This window comes from Kwoniella shandongensis, chromosome 3 (assembly GCF_008629635.2).
Source record: "Kwoniella shandongensis chromosome 3, complete sequence".
In the NCBI taxonomy this organism is placed as follows: Eukaryota; Fungi; Basidiomycota; class Tremellomycetes; order Tremellales; family Cryptococcaceae; genus Kwoniella; species Kwoniella shandongensis.
Genome location: NC_089289.1, coordinates 394219 through 414949, shown reverse-complemented (window position 1 = coordinate 414949; position 20731 = coordinate 394219). Strand labels below are relative to the sequence as shown.

At 45.4% G+C, this 20731-nt stretch overlaps 2 protein-coding genes across 2 annotated transcripts; one reads left to right on the top strand and one right to left on the bottom strand.

The window, feature by feature from the left end:
* Nucleotides 1-105: 105 nt before the first annotated feature.
* Nucleotides 106-6441, bottom strand: CI109_101509 (uncharacterized protein; the record flags this gene model as incomplete). Its single annotated transcript, XM_065966986.1, has 35 exons — nucleotides 106-234; nucleotides 414-494; nucleotides 598-725; nucleotides 801-967; nucleotides 1026-1084; nucleotides 1156-1200; nucleotides 1284-1478; nucleotides 1538-1584; nucleotides 1658-1748; nucleotides 1815-1860; nucleotides 1916-1932; nucleotides 2015-2032; nucleotides 2098-2181; nucleotides 2243-2338; nucleotides 2438-2528; nucleotides 2581-2632; nucleotides 2688-2718; nucleotides 2781-2894; nucleotides 2958-2986; nucleotides 3056-3458; nucleotides 3519-3816; nucleotides 3874-4024; nucleotides 4091-4210; nucleotides 4279-4483; nucleotides 4543-4565; nucleotides 4615-4761; nucleotides 4835-5080; nucleotides 5156-5183; nucleotides 5250-5360; nucleotides 5419-5497; nucleotides 5561-5589; nucleotides 5654-5895; nucleotides 5963-6143; nucleotides 6194-6231; nucleotides 6285-6441. 35 exons carry the CDS (start codon nucleotides 6439-6441, stop codon nucleotides 106-108), a joined length of 3978 nt encoding a protein of 1325 aa, XP_065823058.1.
* Nucleotides 6442-17265: 10824 nt separating this feature from the next.
* CI109_101508 (uncharacterized protein) lies at nucleotides 17266-19946 on the top strand (the record flags this gene model as incomplete). The annotated part of the gene is made up of 4 exons (XM_032003080.1): nucleotides 17266-17379; nucleotides 17500-17966; nucleotides 18043-18352; nucleotides 18411-19946. The coding sequence occupies 4 exons, from the start codon at nucleotides 17266-17268 to the stop codon at nucleotides 19944-19946; spliced, it is 2427 nt and encodes an 808-aa protein (XP_031862402.1).
* Between the last annotated feature and the right edge of the window lie 785 nt (nucleotides 19947-20731).

The following is a 20731-nucleotide window of genomic DNA, read 5'->3' as shown; positions in this document are numbered from 1 at the left end:
TAACCTGTCGACCATGTCGCCTGGGTGTGGGTCAGTTTCATGTGGCAATTCTGCCGATTCAGAATAGCATTGTAGATAGTACGCCAATAGGCATTATGCAATAAATTACATGTGTACATCCCACACATCAGTCCCGATGTCTACACCCATAAAGCCTACGGGCAATTCCTCTCGCGTTACAGCTGCTGCTGCTGCATCGTGTCGGATCGTAGCGAGTTCCTGCCTGGCGATCTTCTGAGTAAAAGTGCACGATCAGTAGAATACCTTACCAATTGAATGATCTTCGATCTCACCTTGGCATCGCAAAGCGCTCTGAACGTTGAAGCTGGGTTGTCAATCAAACTTTAACCGCACTATCAGTATGAATCCTGATGATCATGGAGGTCGATCCACTCATGCAGAGAGAGACATACCTCGACGATCTGACCGGCTTCCATCACTAAGATCCGATCGTAATATGCCACGGTTTGTAACCTATGGGCGATCGAGAGCAACTGCGAGCGAGACAAGCAGCAAACCGGCCGTGATCAGCTCTTTTCTGTTATTCGGACTGCCCATACAGGCTTTGAGGGCGTCGATAGAGGTGGGGACACTCACTGTGATGTCGGAGAGCTCTGTTTGGATGATTTGCTGGATCAATGCGTCCGTCTCTGGATCGACAGAAGAAGTCGCTTCATCCAAAAGGAGAACTTTGCTACCTCTAACCAGAGCTCTGACCAGTGCCACTACAAATCCATCGGGCCGTCAACACTTCTCATAGCGAAATGACGAATAGCAGACCCTTCTTCTACTGTACTCACACAACTGTTGTTCACCTGCACTGAGATTTGCACCTTCACTCGCCACCACTGCATCCAAATGAAATTTTTCCTTCACAGATGTTGAAACACTAGGACTATGATGAATCAGATTAAGAGCACTGTTGAGTTCTGCATCACTGTGTGAGCCGGTTGGATCAATGTTCTCTCTGAGTGACAGCATTAGCCAACGAGTCTCAAAGGGATCAATATATATGGGAGATTTACCTGACTGTGCCACCAAATAGGAAAGCATCTTGAGGTATGATTGACAATCTTTCTCGCAACTAATGAGAAACACATCAAACGACAAATTCAGTTCAGTCCTTTGCAGAAAAGAGAGGAGTTGCACACTTACACAATCTAGTCCCAAAGTCCCTAGATCCACTCCATCCACCTCAATCTTCCACCACAAATCTCAACAGTTCTAAACATTGCTTGGGCGATACTACTTTTCCCAGCTCCAGTCCTCCCAATGATACCAACCTTTTCACCCGGATTGATGGTGAAGCTAACACCTTTCAAGACAAGGGGAAGCTCTGGTCGATATTTCAATTGAACATCTTGGAATTTGATGTGACCTTGGGTTGGCCATGGTTGGCTATGTGTTGGGTTTGAAGGCAATGAGGGGGCAGCTTCTGATTCAAGGTCCATGTAATACTGGATACGCTCAACTGTGTTCTGTACATGTGGGAGCCATAGGTGAATCATACCAACAATTACCAGGGTTGCAAACTCACCATCTGTTGCTCAGCTTCTGTTGCATAGCTGACCAAATTGGTGAGTGCTATGTAGCAGGAGAGGAGTCAACAGACTGTTCCTCATGTTGTCAATCCACTAACATTGGACAGATGACTCACTTGCAATTGAGCTAATGACATAAGTCAATACAACACCAAACTTTGCTGGTGTGACATTGTTACGCTCCAAAATACCAAAGATTGCTACAAACTGATCACAATGGTTGATGTCAGATGTATTTCATCCTCTAGGAAAGAAATAAAGTTTTTGACTTACCAAGACAAGAAGATAGCTGGAGAAGGAGAGCCTGACACCAAGCCATCTGCATGGACAGATGCCAGTCAGCACAAATTCAAGATTAGCATTGCAAGCCTCACTTGGACTGCAAAAAGCTCTATATGCAAAGAAAAAGGTGACAAAAGAACAGCAAGGTCAGCATCTCATCATAGCTGATACTGTTCCTCTCAAGCACTTACACCACACAAGAAAGCCACCTGTATTAATGGTCAGTACAGCTACTCAATAGTACAAGAGATCACCCATTAAAGGTATGACCTACATTTTCAATGTCCACAACATGTTCAAACCTTCTCTTAAAATTGTGCTGTTGACCAAAGGCTCTGATGACAGGTAAACCTGCAAGCTGTGTTCATAGTCACATTATCAACTTCACATGGTCTCATAATGGGATGAATCCGACATACCTGTTCTCCAAAGTGTGTATACACATCACTCCTCAGGACTGAACTCAGACGTCTTAGATCTCTCGATGTTTGGCGGTAGTAGCATGTGGACAGATACTGCAGGTTATTCTTCTGGTCAGCTCTTTATTCAGTACAGCTGATCTCAAGATCTGACAGTTTAGACAGAGACAAAATGGATGACTGATTGGATCTCACATTGTAAAGCAAGACTGGGAGCATCATCAAGGCAACCCAGGGGTAGGTATACAAGATCAATGCAATAGCGCCAACAACACTTAGGTAGCCACTATTTCCTATATTCAGCATGCCATGGTCATTGTGTTCCTGTTGACACTCACCTCAAAAGCAAATACCATACAGAGGCCAGTCTGTCATCCGAGACTTCAACATCTATATAGGGTTAGTCCTTTCTGACTCTGCATTCCCCAGTGGAGTCTGCACCAACCTTTTGACAAGCGGCTGATGATGCGCCCAGTCTGATTAACAGATTTTGAGATCAGTGTTAGTCTCTGTGCCTGATGGATAGACATGCACTCACAGGTGTGCGGTCATGCCATGATAGCCCACTTCTCATGACACTTGTCCAAGCTTTGTTGAACATAGTGAAAGATGCTCTCATACCTGCAAGGAAGACAGCATATGTTGAAGCCCACTATTTGCATTACATACTGTGATTAGCTCAAAGCTCAAGTGCAGTCTCAAAATGAAAACATACTGTAAACAGTGCCATTGCACCTCCTAGACCTGTAGTAGTAAATTTCAGCTGACAGTCCCATGGATGACAGTTAGGAACATCTGGACTTGGTCACCTACCTGCATATATTCCCATATATCCCCCTTGTGAGACCCCTTTGAACTTGTCTTCTGACCAATAACCCAAGAACAGGTTGTTAAGCACAGATGCACTTTGTGACATGATAAGAAGGTATGCACATGTTAAGGGAAGTGTCCAAGAGCCCATTGATTGTGCGTACTTGACATATGTGGACAAAGTAACTGCCCCTTGAGCCTTCTCCTTGTCCAAAAACAATTTGGCAGCTGGTTCAGTTGTAGTACCCTTCTTCTTTGTGGTATCTATAGTTTGTTCTTCTTGTGGGTCGAATTGATGGTGATCTGTGATCTTGGACATAGATGGATCTTCTGATGCAATAACTTTGGATGTTGAAACATAGTTACTGATCAAATTCTTCAATATCCCATCAACATGCAATAGGTCCTTGTTTCAGGCAATATTAGGATCTTTGACTCAAGTCAACAGAATACGGCAAGCTCCTACCTGATAGGGTCCCTGCTGCACAATGCGCCCAACTCCATTCTCATTTCTATCCATGACAACCACCGAGTCTGCTTTGGGCAGAACATCCAATTGATGAGTGACCAATATCCTTGTACTTGTAGCCATCGGTCCATTGAGGATGCAATGTTCCAGTAAGTGATTACCAACATTGGCATCCACTGCAGACAGAGGATCATCAAGGAGAACAATATCACTATCTTGGTATGCTGCTCTTGCAATGCAAATCCTCTGTCCTTGACCACCTGACAAGGTGATTCCTCTTTCACCAATTTTAGTTCTATACACCACACTCACATTAGTGATCTTTCTCATGATGCAGCTTGTTCTCACTCACTGGCTCCCATTTGGCCACATGTCAATGTCTGATCTTAATGCACAAGCATCAATGATGTGCTCAACTTTCTCTTCATCAACATCCCTGGAATCAGCTGAGAAAGTAATGTTATCTCTAACAGAACCAGATTGAACCCAAGCTTTCTGCGGAACTTTTGCCGCCAACCAAGTGGTATCAGCACACCATGTCATTGGCTGGCAAAGGTTGTTGCACTTACCATAGCTGACTGTTCCACCAAACACCACCCGACCTGTCGTTTGCTTCATCTCATTGATCATTCCCAGAAGCAGAGATGTCTTGCCAGTGCCAACTCTGCCCACGATGCAAATCAAAGCACCTAGTATAAAGTATTGTTTATACTTGTCAGAACTAGCTGTGTACTGAACAGTTCACAGCTGTGCCCACCCTTAGAGATCTTCAGATCAATGCCTTTCAGTGTGAATGGCTGTTGCAGGTAGTTGGTTTCCTTGGTCTCACTATTTCCCAGCTTTTTATCTGCTTTCATAGGAAGCTCTGTCTGAGCATTCCCCTCATGCTGGAAGTCACCCTTCACTTGAATACCATATGGTGATTCTGGCTGAATGATCAGTTCTGTATCCATCTCTTCAGCCTGAACAAGCATGTTTTCATCAGCAAGCAAGTTTCCTTATGAGGAATGTAGGTACCAACCTTTAGCAGCTCCTCAATACGCTCTGCAAAGTGATGTCAACACAATCATTTGCTTCCATATCACACACTTACTTGTTGCAACATGGGCATCCATAAGGATGTTGATGACCTCTGGCAGTTGTGAGATTGGATATCTGAGGATATTGAAGTACTGTAAGCTTGAAAAGACAATAGCTGCATCAAGTTTGTGTCCTGTCAAGCTATATGTCACAAAAGTCACTGTCCACTTCCAATGTCAGCCCAATCATGTCCATGTGTTTGGTTGAGCAGATCATAAGGATATTCTGCTTACATATTGCTGCCAGTGTAGGGATGAAAGACATTGAAGCACTTAGACCAGATCTCAGCAAGTTGTTATGGCTCAATTTGGACAATTCTTGCTTCCTCATCTCAGAGGTCCGCATGCCAAACCATCTCTCATAAGCATACAACTTGATGGCTCTGATATTGTTGAGTGTCTCAGACAATAGCCGCACTCTGACATCAATGAGTCTTGTTTGGTCTTGACGTAATTGGGCAACTTGCTTGTACATCCAGACTGTATAAAAAGCAAAGATGAGTCCCACAACCAAGTCGGATTTATGTTTCAGCATGCAAATGAATAGTGACCTACTTTTCAGCGGACCAGCAAGGACCAGGACCTTGTTCCTCATATCAGCAATCTGAAAGGAACATTTTGCAAATAAGATTTGTGTGACCAGACTCACTGCAAGTCCAAGCAGTGCAGAATAGCCCAAGATCGAGATTAGTAGGCCCATACCCACGAAAACCAAGACTATTGTCAGTGGGAGGTGCAGGCCATCTGTACATGCTGATTCCTAGTATTGGGGACTTTATCAGCAGTAACAGTGATTTGATAAGCGATACAACACCTACAAGATAGCCACAATCGACAGACAGCATCGTGATCAACCTTCCATTTGTCATCTTGAGTCTCGCCTTTTGTGAAAGCCGCCTATCAAAAAAAAAACACCATCTCAGCATTGTCAACTGTAATCATCAAGGGGCAACAGCTTACAGAGTTTTCCGAGAGATCATTGTCATTACCTGCGGTGTGAAATACAATGGATTGGTCTTATGTTCCAGAAGGAAAGTCAATGATTTTGCTCACAGCTGTTCTCAGATCCCTCCCTGTAAGGGCAGAGAAGAACCATGGGAACCAACTCAGATTGGAACTCATGAAACTCATCACCCAAAGTGCAAAGGCCAGTCCAAACATGTAGCCAACAGACCTGGGTGGGGTCAATGTGTCTGTAGAAACTCCATCTTGGTGAGCATGATGCCATGCATGTGATCTGGTCAGCTGGGTGATGAGCATCTTGGTGATTATTGGTGCTGTCACACGCAAACCCTCTGTTTCCAGAAAAGTCAGTTGTGGTACCATCTTCATGTTAGAAGTAAAAATAAACTTTGTACTCACGGCTGAATCCTCTGACAAAGAAGCTGATAAGAAGCTGTGGCCAGACAGTGAAAAGCATAGCTTTCAACAAGCTCATTTGATACTTCCTGTTGTTTAGGGACTTGCCTCTAAGCGCATCCAAGCTAGGCTTTTCAACGGACGGTACAGAGCTGAAGAATTTGGCTTCAAGTTCATTGCCAAGCTATGTGAGGTCAGAAGGTCAATCCTGTAGTCTGTAGAGCCAGAACATACAGTTTTGCAAGCCAAATCCGGGGTGATGGCATACAGATCTACAGCCGTTGGATCAGCTGGTGATAGAACATGCATCAGGCCAGTTGCTCACCATCAGCTTCCATGGTCCTTGAGTATGCTACTTTCATCACATCCCCAATCCAGTTGATGTAGAACTTGGAGAACAGATTTGCTTTTGCATATGGGAATGGCTGGCCTCTGAACATACCTGAAGGTGAAGGAGTGGGGTGATAAAATGGGATAGGCATGTTGAGCATGTACTAGTGAGATCAGTCAGTCAATCTGGGAGGTGGTGAGTTTGTTGTGTAGGTGGAAACAATTGGGTTGCTGATGGGTAGTGGAGATATGGGTCACTGGATGATAGTTGTTTCCAGTATAGATAAAGTCTATCCTTGGGCTCTTGTGTAATAGTAGAGAGGACCTTTGTTCCTCAGTGAGTGTGCTCTACAATGTTTAAAACATGTTCCATGTATTTGTTCATCAAAGGAGCAGCAGTTTCATGTTTCCCATTATAGTAGGTATGGCACAAAGTAGAGGGTAGATGATCCCCCAGGGCACATCCAATTGTCATATAAGGCAGATCAGTGACAAAACAGGCAAGCTGAGCCATGAAACAGTCAATAAGCATAGCATACTTGTAACCTTTCAATCTGCAATGTGGGGTGGGTGTCAAGTATCCAACAGCCACAAATGCCAAACCCCTCCACTAGAACACCACTAAAAGGAAGTTATAGTGGCAGATGTTTGCACACAAGATATCTGTCTGCCCCTGCAAGGTATACAGTCATGATGGAAGAACCTGGCTTTGGTTTTTCATACCATTTTGGGTTTCAATAGCTTTTTCTTACTCCTTAACAACTGCCAACCTGACCTCATCATACACCACTGTGGATACATTCCACCTTACTTTGCAGCGATGTCAATGATCAGCACCTCACTAGGTCACTTAGTTTTCAAGCAAAAGCTGCTTTCAGGCCATTTCAGATGTCAACATGGTTGTTTGACCATTGGCAATGGACAGTGCTTTGGATGGACAACCAAGCAGGGTTTGAACTGCTTTGTGTCAGGCGCGTCACACCAACCAGCCAATGACCATAGTTCAACCCAAAACAGAAACATAGATATGAAGTTCACATATGTTAAGGACTTAAGGGTATATCATACATACAGCTAAGTCGAGACTAATCGGTTGACTGCTAAGGTCGTGGTTATGTTGGCTAAGTCCATATACTACGGTGAAGACTGAAATCAAGAATTACAGGGGATTTGTTCTCTTGACTACGGTTATTCCTACGTCTATATCCCTGCGTGATTCTCGTTTGTTTTTGGTTATGTTCATGTTCCCAATTGCCAATCGCTGAAAGGCCATATTCTGGACTCACTTGTGTTGGTAAAGATCTGAGGTTTGTGGTATGACGATGTGATAGTTCTAAGCTCATCTAAACACATTCATATAAACACATCGAGGTTATGTGAACTACGACGAGTTTTGTGGCACGTTCGTGATGTCTTCGTAATTATCAGTATATGGTCGTGACATTGTTCTTGCTGTTGCCTAAGTGGTTATTCTTGACAATAAGTTTGGCTTACAATTCTATCAAAGAGCCTTAACAAGGTCATTCAACGGGTTAGTGTATTGTGGTTAGACCCCTCAAGCATGTATAGATCATCAAACCACAATACATCATCTGGTGGTTTCAACTCGAGCTAGTTCACACCACCCACTGAGCACCTGTTGCCACCTGCTGTGTTGTAAACAAAAGTGAACCATCTAGATCTGCGATTCATCAAATGACCTAATCCTGTGCTCAGCAAATAGCTTTCTCATTGAGTCATGGCATTCAGTCACCATTTGGCGATCTGGAAAATCACCACTGAATCAGCACTGACTTTGGTCTTGGATTTCCTGACTCCCATAGCCTCCTCAAGTATGCAATTAGACTCACCTGTGTTAGGTCCAGCGACCAACCCATGCAACATAGTCTCATATAAAGTACCAATGGGGTACTCTATCTCAGTGTCTCGGGAGGTCTCAAGGCACAAAGCAGCATAAAGTGCTTCGTCCTGCCGGAAATGCCAGAAATCATAATCAACGTGCTGACTTCCGCATTGCAGTGCGTAATTATCTGCAGTCTGACCATTGAGATCTGCAAGAGAGCAGTGAGTTAGTCCGAGACCAATAGGTACCTTGTAAGTGAGAATTGACATGCCACTCACAATGACGTCGTTCTCGGATTGCATCTTTCTCAGACTCAGATTGATGATCTGGATTTTTTGACATGGCTTCTTGTGCAAGAGGATGCTTGCGTGGCTCCCAGACAGTGGACTCTGGACCTGAAGAAGGTGTCAGCTTGGAGCCACAAGGCATGTTATAAGCTGTGTACCTTGGGCTTGCGGTGAAGCAGAACTGGGCGCCTCGGGTGCCTGACGGATGCGGGGCCATGCAAACATGTCGTCCATCATATTCTGTTCTGCAATCGCAGTCCCAATGCCTGAATTAACATCATCAGGGTGAGTGAATTCATCACAATGGCCTCAGGCTATGCTTATATTGCAATGAACTCACTTGTCTTGTGCTCATCATTCATGGTCTTCATTTCGGCCAAGTAACGCTCTCCCACATCGAACTCTATCACTTTGTCCTTGGAGCGGCCATAGTATAACCCAAAGGTTTCTGCTTTGTCGTGTTGAAAATTAGAGAAATCAGTATCAATGATATCTCCAAGATCATCCATGACCCATCCCTTTTCATAGGCATGGATTTTATTCTGCACATCTGTGCAGGAATTGGTGGTGAGTGCAGATCCCAAAGATATATGACAAAATTTGCCACTCACAAGCACGCCTTTGGGTAATTGCTGCCTGCTGGTCTTGAGATCGGTCTCTGGGAGCTGTGAGCACAGCTTGTCTGATGAAATCATCAGAATATGTCTGCTGAGAGTCTTGGGCTGCAACACTCAGTTGTCAGCTTTGGGATACCAAGGTGAATAAGAAAGTTGTTTACTTGTGGTCCGGTTAATACGAGAAGCTGACATGGTATCAGAGTGATATTGTTGTGGTTCTAGTAAATGGAAATGTTGCGTGTGAGTGTGTGCAAAAAGTGAAGTGATGTGCACAATAATTTGGTCAGGGTGAATAGGAATATAGATAATCAACTGGTGATGAGGAAATGAAAGAGAAAAGTTGGGGTTGAACAGGGCGGATTGAATCCTTTTTATGCCTTGTCTGATTCCACCGATTGAAGTTGCAATGGCTATGGGAGTGTTTGTAAGAGGGAAGCACCTTAAGGAAGGCAGTCAGTCTTTTGTTGAGCTGAAACAAATGTTGGCTCCTTGGCCTTAAAGGATATCTTGACAATGCGTAAGAGACACAGGCAGCAAGTGGGGCTGTCATGACTGTCACTACCACATACATCACATGTCAGATCCCATCATGCTCATTGCTCTACTCACTATTGTCGTCGAACTTGTAGAACTTCCTCCAATGAACCCATCTGTCCCTCCGTGTAATGTGTCAAACTTGCTGAAGTAGTAGACAATCTGTTATGACTGGTCATTACCAATAGGAGTATACGGCATACTTTAATCACACATCCCACTCTTGTCTCTGTAGAGAAGCACTGTAGAGAAGCACTGTAGAGAAGCATTGTAGAGAAGCACTGTAGAGAAGCACTGTAGAGAAGCACTGTAGAGAAGCGCTGTAGAGAAGCACTGTAGAGAAGCACTGTAGAGATGTTTGCTTAGTAAGGTGGCTACCATCCGTCTCGGTGGAAATAAGATATAAAAGACCATACTTTTGTAGAACATGTTTTGATCCTTCTTCCCAAGGATCAAATTATCATAAGTTACTCCTTGACCTCACCTTCCATCTCCAACTTGTTGTGGAGGACTGCGGGCTACGACCTGCAGATCTCACACTATCGACCAAACGTGTTGGGCGTCGCGATGTGAAGTTAATGGATGTGAGTACTTACCTTTGATCTTCTTGAACTATCAGAGTCAATACGGGTGTTGCTAGAGTAAGTAGAGTGAATCAAGGAATAGAGCAGAGTAGAGCAAGCGAGAGAAAGAGGAGTGAGAGAGCGAGTGAGAGGTGGAAGAGGTGAGAGAGAGTGAATGATGAAAGTGAATATGATTAGATGATTAAAAGGAACTCTTGCTTGGTCTGTCTGCTCCCCTTTATATACATGCAGGGGAGAGATAACTACGGAAGTGATAAGAGCGTACTACGGAAGAAGACACGGAAGAAGTACGAGAGAGTCACGGTCGTAGTACGGAGGAGACATGGATAGCATACGGATACTGTGGTGGGTGATTCCTGTGTGCGGGGCATGTACAGAACATGTCCGTTCTGTACTCGGTCTGGATACAGATCTGTATATCTCACAGAGTCGGTATGTACACGGTACGAGTGCGGTATTTGACCACTACAGTGTATGGGCTCGGTATACATACGTGTACAGAGGACGGTCCGTATCAGTGTCCGGTCTGTAGACATGTCCGGTGTGAAGGCGTAGTCGGTACGGAGGCGTATTCGGTGTATGGTCGGTTGGTATACGGATGAGGTATTGAGTTCCCAAGAGTGGTGGCAGTCTGGTGTTTGGTGAGCGAATGGAGTGTGGCCTGGGATCCACTACACTTGTACATCCTTGTCGGATCCTTCCAAGCTTGTCATCACCACTTTCGACCAAGTCACAAGTCCCCAGTGGCAAATCTCTTTGCCACTCCCTTGGTAAACTTCTACTTTCTATCTGTCTTTGACTTACTGGAGGTCACCAAGGACAGATCATAACACAATCGCTCAATGTAGATGGACGAATGGATAGATGGATATATAGGAAAATGGCTATTCTCATCTTTGCACTCTTTTGTCAGTGATCTCCCAATAGAAAGTCATTCCTCATTCCTCCACTTTTGCTCTTGACAATATCACTTAGCCCTCAGTCACTCCAACACCACAACAATCATTCTGAGCTAGTTTTCTTTGAAGTCTCACCAATCTCGCCATCCTCGCTGAGTATCTCATTCGTCTTGTATTTGTAGTTGACACCTTTGGCCAATGTCACTCAACCTCATCTGCTGGTGTGACAGGGCATCTACTGATTATTGTGACAACATGCAGCAATCAGTGATGTGATCCCTTTGTGGCCCCTTTGAACATCCAGGAGGTGCGTCAGACATCCAATGATTGACCAACACAAGTTTCATCATTGGAATAGAAGGCTCACCAACTTGCCAGTTCAGCTGAAGGTGTATTTTGCTCTGCCCTCTAGCCAATCTGAGGATCAGCAATCCTTCATATGTCACAGTATCTATCAATATCTACATGCAGCATTATTCTTTCTCAACTGTTACTGTCCAGTCCACCAACAAATTTACAACCAATCTATCCTACTCTACTACAACTCAGCACCTCACAAACTTTAGCTCACTTTTTCCTTCATATCTGCTTCTGAACATGTCAAGCAACACCCAATTCGAACGCCAACCCAAAGTCAAGACAAAATTTGAGTCAGACACTTTGCGGTGTCAATGTACTAACCCTGAGCACGCCATCACTGGGCAATGCTTGAAGAAAGCTGTGGTACAGAACAAGTGTAAGACCTACGTGAGCTTTCCAGTTTTCAAGATGTTTGGGTATTGCAGCTCGCTTGCACTAATCTATTGACATACAGATCTCCCCAACATCAACTGTTTGCCGATTAGTCGAAATGGATACACAGGAAATCCTAGATTACGCCGAGCGCCAAAGAAAGTGAGGACTGTTTCGATTCATCAGATCTAAACCTCCAAATTCCCACCAATGTGACTGCAAGAACATGGCTCATTCGTTTGGACATTGTCATGCCACTGCGGAACCGCCAGCAACAACCTGCAGGCGCTGTGTGAGTCTGATCCGTATCCACCAGTGTGATTGCTTCGGTTATGCTGGATCTTCATTTGTTCTGATGTTGTCAATGAGAGGTCTGAAATCTATAGATCATATGGAGTCACAGTGAGACTGATTGGAGTAACGGGTGCCGGTATCTGAGGGACATACTTCGGGAGACTTGGACTGCAATGACCAATCGACCAAAGAGCGAGTTTGAGAGATTGTGGGTTTGGCCGCATAACAAGCAGCAAATGGCAGAAGGTAAGCAGAGTAGCAGACAGTTTGAGAGACCCCCAATAAGGGAAATGAAGTCATAGGGAGGAGCCATAATGGGAAGGAGCACATTGAACGATCAAATGGCTGAAACTCTGCTGCAGCTCTTGGATCATATTGGGCCAATACACATTTTGCAACAGCCCAGACAAGTCCTGATACTTCAACAGCACCGATACCAACATTAATGTGAGCATCAGTCTCTAGGAGTTCAGTCACTCTTGAGTGAAGCCATACTGAAATGATTCCCAAGGTCAAATCAGCACAGCTCATACAACTTGCTTCCACAATGATAGATGCATGATAGAGAAGCAAGATGGAACAGTTGGAGCTCTTGTTTGTGGACCACAGCGTGTAGGGAGAATTCGAGCAAAGAGATGTATGATTTTGGCTGGGGGTTGCCTGTTGCTATTATCAATTTGTTTGATTTTTCTATAACAGTCCGAGCATCATGAGTCCTGTAACATCACTTCACCTAGCCGGTGGCCAAGTATATCATCGAAGCTTTGCATCTCATTAGGAGAACACAATATATGGGTTTCTGCCCAAGTCCTGGCTCTGACTATAAACACTCAAGAATGTTGGCCTTGTGCAATGGATCACAGCATGTGTAATCCTACAAGACATGTTCCTGTACCCTCATTTGTGCCTAGTACTGTAGAGAAGTACTGTTGAGAAGTATCTCTGTGCCTGGCTTGGCAGAGACATTGCTTTTGCTTAGTAAGGTGGCAAATATTCTCGGTGGCGAAACAAGGTATAAATACCCCATCCCTTCTGTATTCAGATGTTAGTATCCTCAGTTATGGATCTTCATTTGAGTCTCACTCATACAGTCACACAGTTGATCACAACCCAACAACCCTTGTCGCCATCACTACCTCTGTTGTCACTGTTGCCACCTTTGGCACTTATACCTGGGTCAATCATACAGCAAACCCGAAACACTGTCTTCTTTGTAGGATACCTCCCGTATCCCTCCGTACCGATGTGACACCTTGAAAAGTATCATTCATGACACAATGGCATTGTTGGTTCCACCTGTGATCTATCTACAGATCAGGTTCTTTGCAGGGTGTCACATTGATCAACAGAGGCTTCAGTCAATGAGGCCCTATCATACCACGGAGACAAGGTTGAGTGATATTCGCCAAAGGCGTCAACTACAATGATGAGATGGACAAGACACTCAGCGAGAATGACGAAAACGACGAGAATCCGAAGAGAACAACCTCAGGATGAGCGTTGTGGCCTTGGACTGACTGAAGGCTAAGTGATATCGTCAAGAGCGATAGCGAAGGTACGGTGTATGACTTTCAATCGGGAAATCACTAAGGAAAAGAGTACAAAGATGCTTATAGCCATTCTCCTATATATTCATCCATCCATCCATCCATCCATCCATCCATCCATCCATCCATCCATCCATCCATCCATCCATCCATCCATCCATCCATCCATCCATCCATCCATCCATCCATTCGTCCATCTACGTTGAGCGATATTCTACAACTTGGCGAGTTCGTCAAATTAGACCGAATAACAGATGGGTTCGTTGAATGAAGTTCTACGAGTTCTACGAGAATAGCGAGTAGAGCGGAGAGTGCGTCGGGATCTTGTAGGTCACGTGATGTATGTGGCAGTGACCGTCATGACATCCTGACTCTGGCTATATCTACTTGAGAATGTTGGTCATGGTGGTTGTCATTCATGACACAGTGGAAATGTTGGTTCCAGCTGTGATCTATTTACAGATCAGGTTCTTTGTAGGCCAGGTATGCAGCTACCTATGATCACTGCATGCTCAACTTTCTGATGTTGTGTACACATGATGCAGACTCCTACCAACAAGCTCTACCACTTTACTCAGGCCTCTCCCCACTTCTAAACAAAAACTCGAGTAGAATTCAGAGGACATGAAAACAATACCGCAAGAATGTCTCACTGTCATCTATATGCACTGTTTACTTGCCTTGCCAATAATTCTCAGTTGAAAGGCTTTGATCGGTAGACATGAAAACAGCAGGACTGGAACTGCTTTGGGATGTATCAGGGTCCTTTGGCACAAGGAAGCTGGACAAATGAGTTTTTGTGACTTCTGATGTCCTATTTGAGTCTCCAAAGGAGTAAGTCAATTCATTGATGTGTGGTGTGGAGGCGGAAAGGATTGGTTCTGATGAAGGCAAAGAGAACCGGGTTGAACTTGCCCCGGTCCCAATACCTCGCCTTTGTTCGTAAAGATCCTGAAGTTTCCTGTAAGCAACCACAACATTGTTAACACATCTTGCAGTCTCTGTCTGTTGATCAGTTGAAAATCTTTTGGATTTGGCCCCCAAGGCATAACAATAGTCGGGGTGGTCAGTGTTCAACTCCTTCTCCACGTCTACCAGTTGCAAGTCCTTCAGTGTGCTATAACAATGTTTTTTGTCCATCCAATAGTCCGTTGCATGACGTAATGTTCTACGCTCCCAACCCTCTAACATGAGGACTGTCTGTCAGTTTCCATTTCTCTCATGTATATAAAACAGAGAACCACCATGCCATCAATGACTCACTAGGCAATGTGGAGTACAACTCTTGAAAACGGGCATGGGCCTTTTTGGCTTCCTTCTCTGCCAGCATCTGTTCTGTGCTCTGTTCCTTGCGTTCCACATGGAAACAACGCCAGTTCCTGGTGGTATCCCAGTACCTTCTACCCATGATGATTCCAAACCAAGTTGCAAAGTGCAGAGTGATTGCCTTTGTATGATGATATGAGGGATCTGTATTGATGAAGTGGTGTATGTGGAAGTGGCAACTTAGTGCAAGGTGAAGGGTAATATGAATTGATACAAGCTGAAGAGCAGTCAAAAAAGATGGTGTAAGGGTGGGAAGGATTCAAGTGATATGTGAAGTTGCAGGCTGTGAAATTCAACAGAGTGGATGATCAGGACATGGGCAAGGCACGATGACAACAGAAGACAGAAAGTGGATCTGGTCTATGCAGGTGAGGGTTTCTTATACTATGTCTGACCCCTCGAGGCAAATCATCACCTGTACTGGCAGTCAAAAAGAAATTGATACAAATTTATCTTGGTGATCCTTTGTAGTGGTCCTTTGAGGACATGAAACAGATGTTACAGTGATACAAACAATGTATGTCAACTGTGCAACAAGCAGATGCTTTTTGTCCAGAACCATGAAAGGAAACTGATGCAACACCTCTGCTTAATGGCCTTCTCATACATTTACAGGGAGGCAAGAAGCAGAGCCCTTTGAAGAAGACCGACTTGTCAAGCGCATCCTGTCTCAGGCTTCTCAACAAGAAATGATTCTCAAGATTGATATTGGTGGTGTGGTGGTACAGTCAAAACCACACATAGTGTCACTGCTGTCACTGAACAAAAGATACTGGCATGACTAGTTATCTGCATAGTGGCTTCAACAAGGTGGCTACTGGGCTGTCACGAGCGTCACGCCAATCAGCCAATGACCGAGGTTCGACCCAAAACAGTAGTGTAGATATGAAGTTCACGTATGTGAAGGACTTAAGGGTAAAATATATATACAGCTAAGTCGAGACTGATCGGGTGCCTGCTAAGGTCATGGCTATGTTGGCTAAGTTCATATACTGCGGTGAAGATTAAAATCGAGAATCACTGGGGATTCTCGTCCCCTTGACTATGGTTATTCCTACATTTATATCCCTTCACGATTCTCGTTTGTTCTCTGTTATGTGCATGTTCCCGATTGCCAATTGTATTGGTAAAGACCTAAGATTCGTGGTATGACGATGTGATAGTTCTGAGTTCATATAAACACGTCGAGGCTTTGTGAATTCTGAAGATGTTACAGTAACACATTGAGAGAGAAAAATATTGAGGATGACCGTCATGTCAGCCACTGCCACACACATATTGCACAACTCCACTCTCTTCATCTCGTCGCTCTAACTACTGTGTCATTGGTCTCTTTAGATATGGAGGATATATCACAATGAACTTCACCATGTCCCAGCCAAGCCATGATGATGCAGCCACATCATTGGAAAATTGCTCACACTAGATGAATTTTTGACGGAAGTGCAAGATACATAGGAGAATGGTATTTATCATACTTATAGTCGTCTCCTTCATGATTTGCAATCAAATGCCATACCATGTATGTTCATTATTGCAGTAACACCTAAGTCTTTGGTCTGTCTCATGACTCTTAGGCTGTTTTTTACAAACAATTTTCGTCCCTGTTATTCTTGTTCAGTATCTTCTCCATGTCATCATTCTATGTGTAAACTTTCACAAATGCCATTCACCCTTGTGCCTTTGTGGAATAGGAGCCTCGTTACGTCAACCCTCTACAAATCAAAAATAGACTGCGTGACTGTGTGAATGGGACTCGGTCACGATACGTAGGTGGGGAGAAGAACTGGCCATTCACTCCGGAAAGGGATACCTTTTGAGATCATCATTTGCCACCACATGCCATGATACTCGTCCTGGTGGCATACGAACACCTACAAGTTCTAGATCGCGATATCGACGGAGCACAAGAAGAACATTGTATGCTCGCTGATCACTCGCCGCTCACGAGAAAAGCAATCATCAACAGGAACCTCGCATCATGACCCATCAAAAATCGACTCTGTCGATGATTGGTCTGGTGGTGTCTGATCTCGCCATCAGACTGCAATCAGCAGCATCAGCACACTAACATAAAGGAGAGGTCCGAGCTCCACCCTGTACGTGAGTGTTTGTGTGTGTCTTGTTGTTGCAGTCACCCTCCTTTCACGCACTGACCTTCCGAAAATATACTGACTTGTTGATCTTCTCACCGAAACTCCGTTCCATTCTGATCTTCGCTTCGCTTCCGTTCTCATCCGCTTGCTCTCGCTCTGCTCATTTCTTCCTCTGCTTGTAAACAAAAAAGGACCACGTTGACCAACGATCGCAACAATGTCGAGCGAGAAGAAGGAGCTCGGCGCGCTCTTCAGGGATCCCGCGTATGCTGATCTTTTGGAAGCTGTCTTTGGTTGCTCGGAAACGAAAGATATTCCGGCACTTTTGAAAGTAAGTAGAGCAGCACGGTAAAACCCTTCCCTCATCGCCTTATTGATCGACTGTCGTCTTTGTCCCCTGTCGATCATTCACGAGAGAGTATCCTCGATACTGACAAGCTGCTTACTCTAGGTCAACAAGCACGTCAACTCAATCTTCACCTCTTCCTCTCGACTTCAACTTGGCTATCGCCAGGCTTTCCATGCCCTGCCCACTTCTCTCACTTCCAGTACCATCACCACAGCCGAGACCCTCAGCAATCTCATCACCCGAGAAGAACGCCTCGATACTCTGCAGCCAACCGAGATACGATGTCTCCACATTCCGCAAGGAGTCGTCAAAGATGCGCAAAGCGGGTATCTGCTTATCTGTGAGACTATCGTCAAAAGAGAGGCTCCGCCGACACATAATCCAGCGAAAGGGTATCCCCCCGATGCATGGTCGGTGTGGAAGATGAATGCCGAGGCGGATTGGGATGGGAAGGAGAAAGGCGCACAGAAAGTGCAAGGACTTTGGAGGTGGAAGACTGATTTTGGGGAGATGTATGATGGAATCGCAATGTATGCCGAGGACAACGTACTGGCTGTGACTACCACGATGTGAGTTATGGAACAGGAATATCAGATTCAATTTTTCACAATTGTGGACGTCCGCTGAAGTCTGCCATCCATATAGCGACGAAGCTCCTTGTGCCAATCTTCCTCTAGACTCCGAGCTCATGGTTCTTCGTCGGATTCACTTCTACATGCTTATCCCACCAGACGGCACATCTTCACCTCTGAAAGGCACCTTCCGAGGCGGAGACCCCCATCCGGACGCCAAATTTCCATTTATCGATCTCTGGGTCCCTGCCAGACATCACATGCACGATGTCAAATTGCTCTTCGGTGCTGGAGGCAGGGTGGGTCTGTTGATGAGGTCGTGCGGTGGTCCTCCAATCTGTTTTGTGGGTGTCTGGGACTGGAAGAGGGGTATATCACTTGGGGTACGTCAAATACCTCGCTGGGGCAGTCCGCCAACAGATGGGCTGATCATTGAGACAGAAAGCGGCTCCTACGGAGGACCTGAACGCGATTGACGACTTTCGCTTCCTTGGGCCATTCCTTGTCTGTTCCGTCTACCGCTCGGCTGCTGTTCCTGCGACGGCCCATGCACATGCCGAGGACAACGATCAGAAAACCGACAAGGACGACAAGAGAAATTCGTCCTCAAGAGCTGCTAATCGTTTAGCACGCGGTTACAGAGTGCGAGGACGAACGGCGACAAGTTCAAGAAGAAGTGCACGACATAGTCGCAACGACGCTTCTGACGACGACGATGATGACGACGAAGAAGAAAGACGCCGTGCTCAGCGCACCCAGTCTATCGGTATTGTGTGCTGTCTAGACATCTTCACATTGGCCGACAAACGTACGACAAAGTCCGACTCTTCTGGCATCTGGCGATTCGAAGATATCCCATGCTGTGACGGGATCGTCAAATTCAACCTTCTCCCGCTCAATTCGGTTCCCCATGAACCTGTCTTTGGTCTCCTTCCATCACTCATGACCGGTCTTCTTGATCACAGCTTCCATCCTGTCTCGTGTGATCTGGGTATTGACGTGGCAAATGGACCATTCAAAAGAGGAAGGAAAGGGGAAACCTTCTTAACGTTCTTCATCACCGGATTCCTGGGCACTTCGGCATTAGGTGTCTTGAGACGATGTGTTGGAGCTGTCGACACAGAATATATACTGGATGTGGTGTCAAGAGTGATAATCTGTCGTTTCCTTGATTCGATGGACCATATCGGTGAAGTGGCGGTGACAGAAGCGTTAGACGAGATGGGTCTCGGGGGACTGGTAGAGGGACAGGAGATTGGGAAGATTATCGGAGCGTTTATGTCTGAGGATGAAGATAACGGCTGGGAGACAGACGATGGTCATGTTCTGGACGGAAACTGTCCCGGCTCTTCGAGAAGCCGGAAAGGAGGTAAAAAGGATAAGTATGGTCGGGGACGGAACGATATACCTAACGATAGCGAACCCACCAATTCCGACAAATCGACGAAACCACGCCCTGTGACGGTCGAGTGGTCGCAATGGTCCGAAGGAGTCAGCATGCGAACTTTCGAACATGCAAGTAACCCAGTTATGCACGGCACTAGGATGATTCAAGTCCTGACTCCAGACCCAAGCATCATTCGCGTCGACCTTCTCATGAGCAATTACAACCAAAACAACATCCTCGATGACCCGAAATCCCCACGTCAAATTCTTGGTACGGTCAATACTTCACAAGGAGATGGACCTAAACTCCAAAACTATCGCACGCAAGTTCGCGCTTGTCCTTTGGTGAAGCCTGTGGGTTTACCACAATTCAACAAACCGACAATGTACACTTCGTCCAGGGACAGTGGTGGACCAGTCACAACGAAAGGCATCTTCTTGAAGAAAGAAATCGAGTCCGCGTTGAGGTATAGGGAGAGCAAGAGGGAGATGCAGCTCGATAATAGGCGACCTTTCAGAGAGGTCCATTTCGACGGGGAAAGAATCATACTTGCTATGGTACGTTCAGGTGGGGAAGATATCTGTGAATAATTGGTTCTGACGACCATTCGATTTGACCATTGCAGCGGTCTGGCGCCAACATATTAACTTTCTGAAGTATTATGATAATACAGGACGTGACGGACCGTAGAAGACTCTGGGTACACGACGAATGCTGAAGCTGTATATATGCATGAGCTGAGGTAGAGCGGACTTCGAGCCACAAAAGGACAATACATACAAGAAACAGGCATGCATGAACTGTACCATACGGGTCCTATCAGCTCAAGATGAGGTGTGATCCCATTTGAGCGATCAAGGAGACCGATTGCGCTCTAGCACTCACCATGACCGAGCTGTGTACTGCGTGTGCCTTTGACACGGTCCTTTGATGACGCAGAGCGCCGAGATGTTGTTTCAGATAATATTGAGAGAACAATGCTCCACTACGACAAAAGCTGGATGATCGTCGCTCTTTTGTCCTCGGTGGTTTCGTTCCTTTGATACGTGCTCTTTGTCCCGGAACATAGTGGGAGATTCGGGGGAATGGGCATGATGATGTCTGATCGTTTCGAGTGTTGTCAAGTCTATTGTAACTGTTGTCGGGCTTACGGCGCATTGTACTTTGATGCACAGCACCGTCATTGTCCTTGACGATATAAAATACGTCACTTACTGAGATCAATATCGAACGACATTGCTCAGCCCACCTTTTGCCTTCCCATCTAACACACACTTTACTGTACGCAGTACACGCACGACATCTACGATCGCTACTGTATATCGTTTTGCCACTCACTCTATCACATTACGGTAACTACATCACAACACAGCAC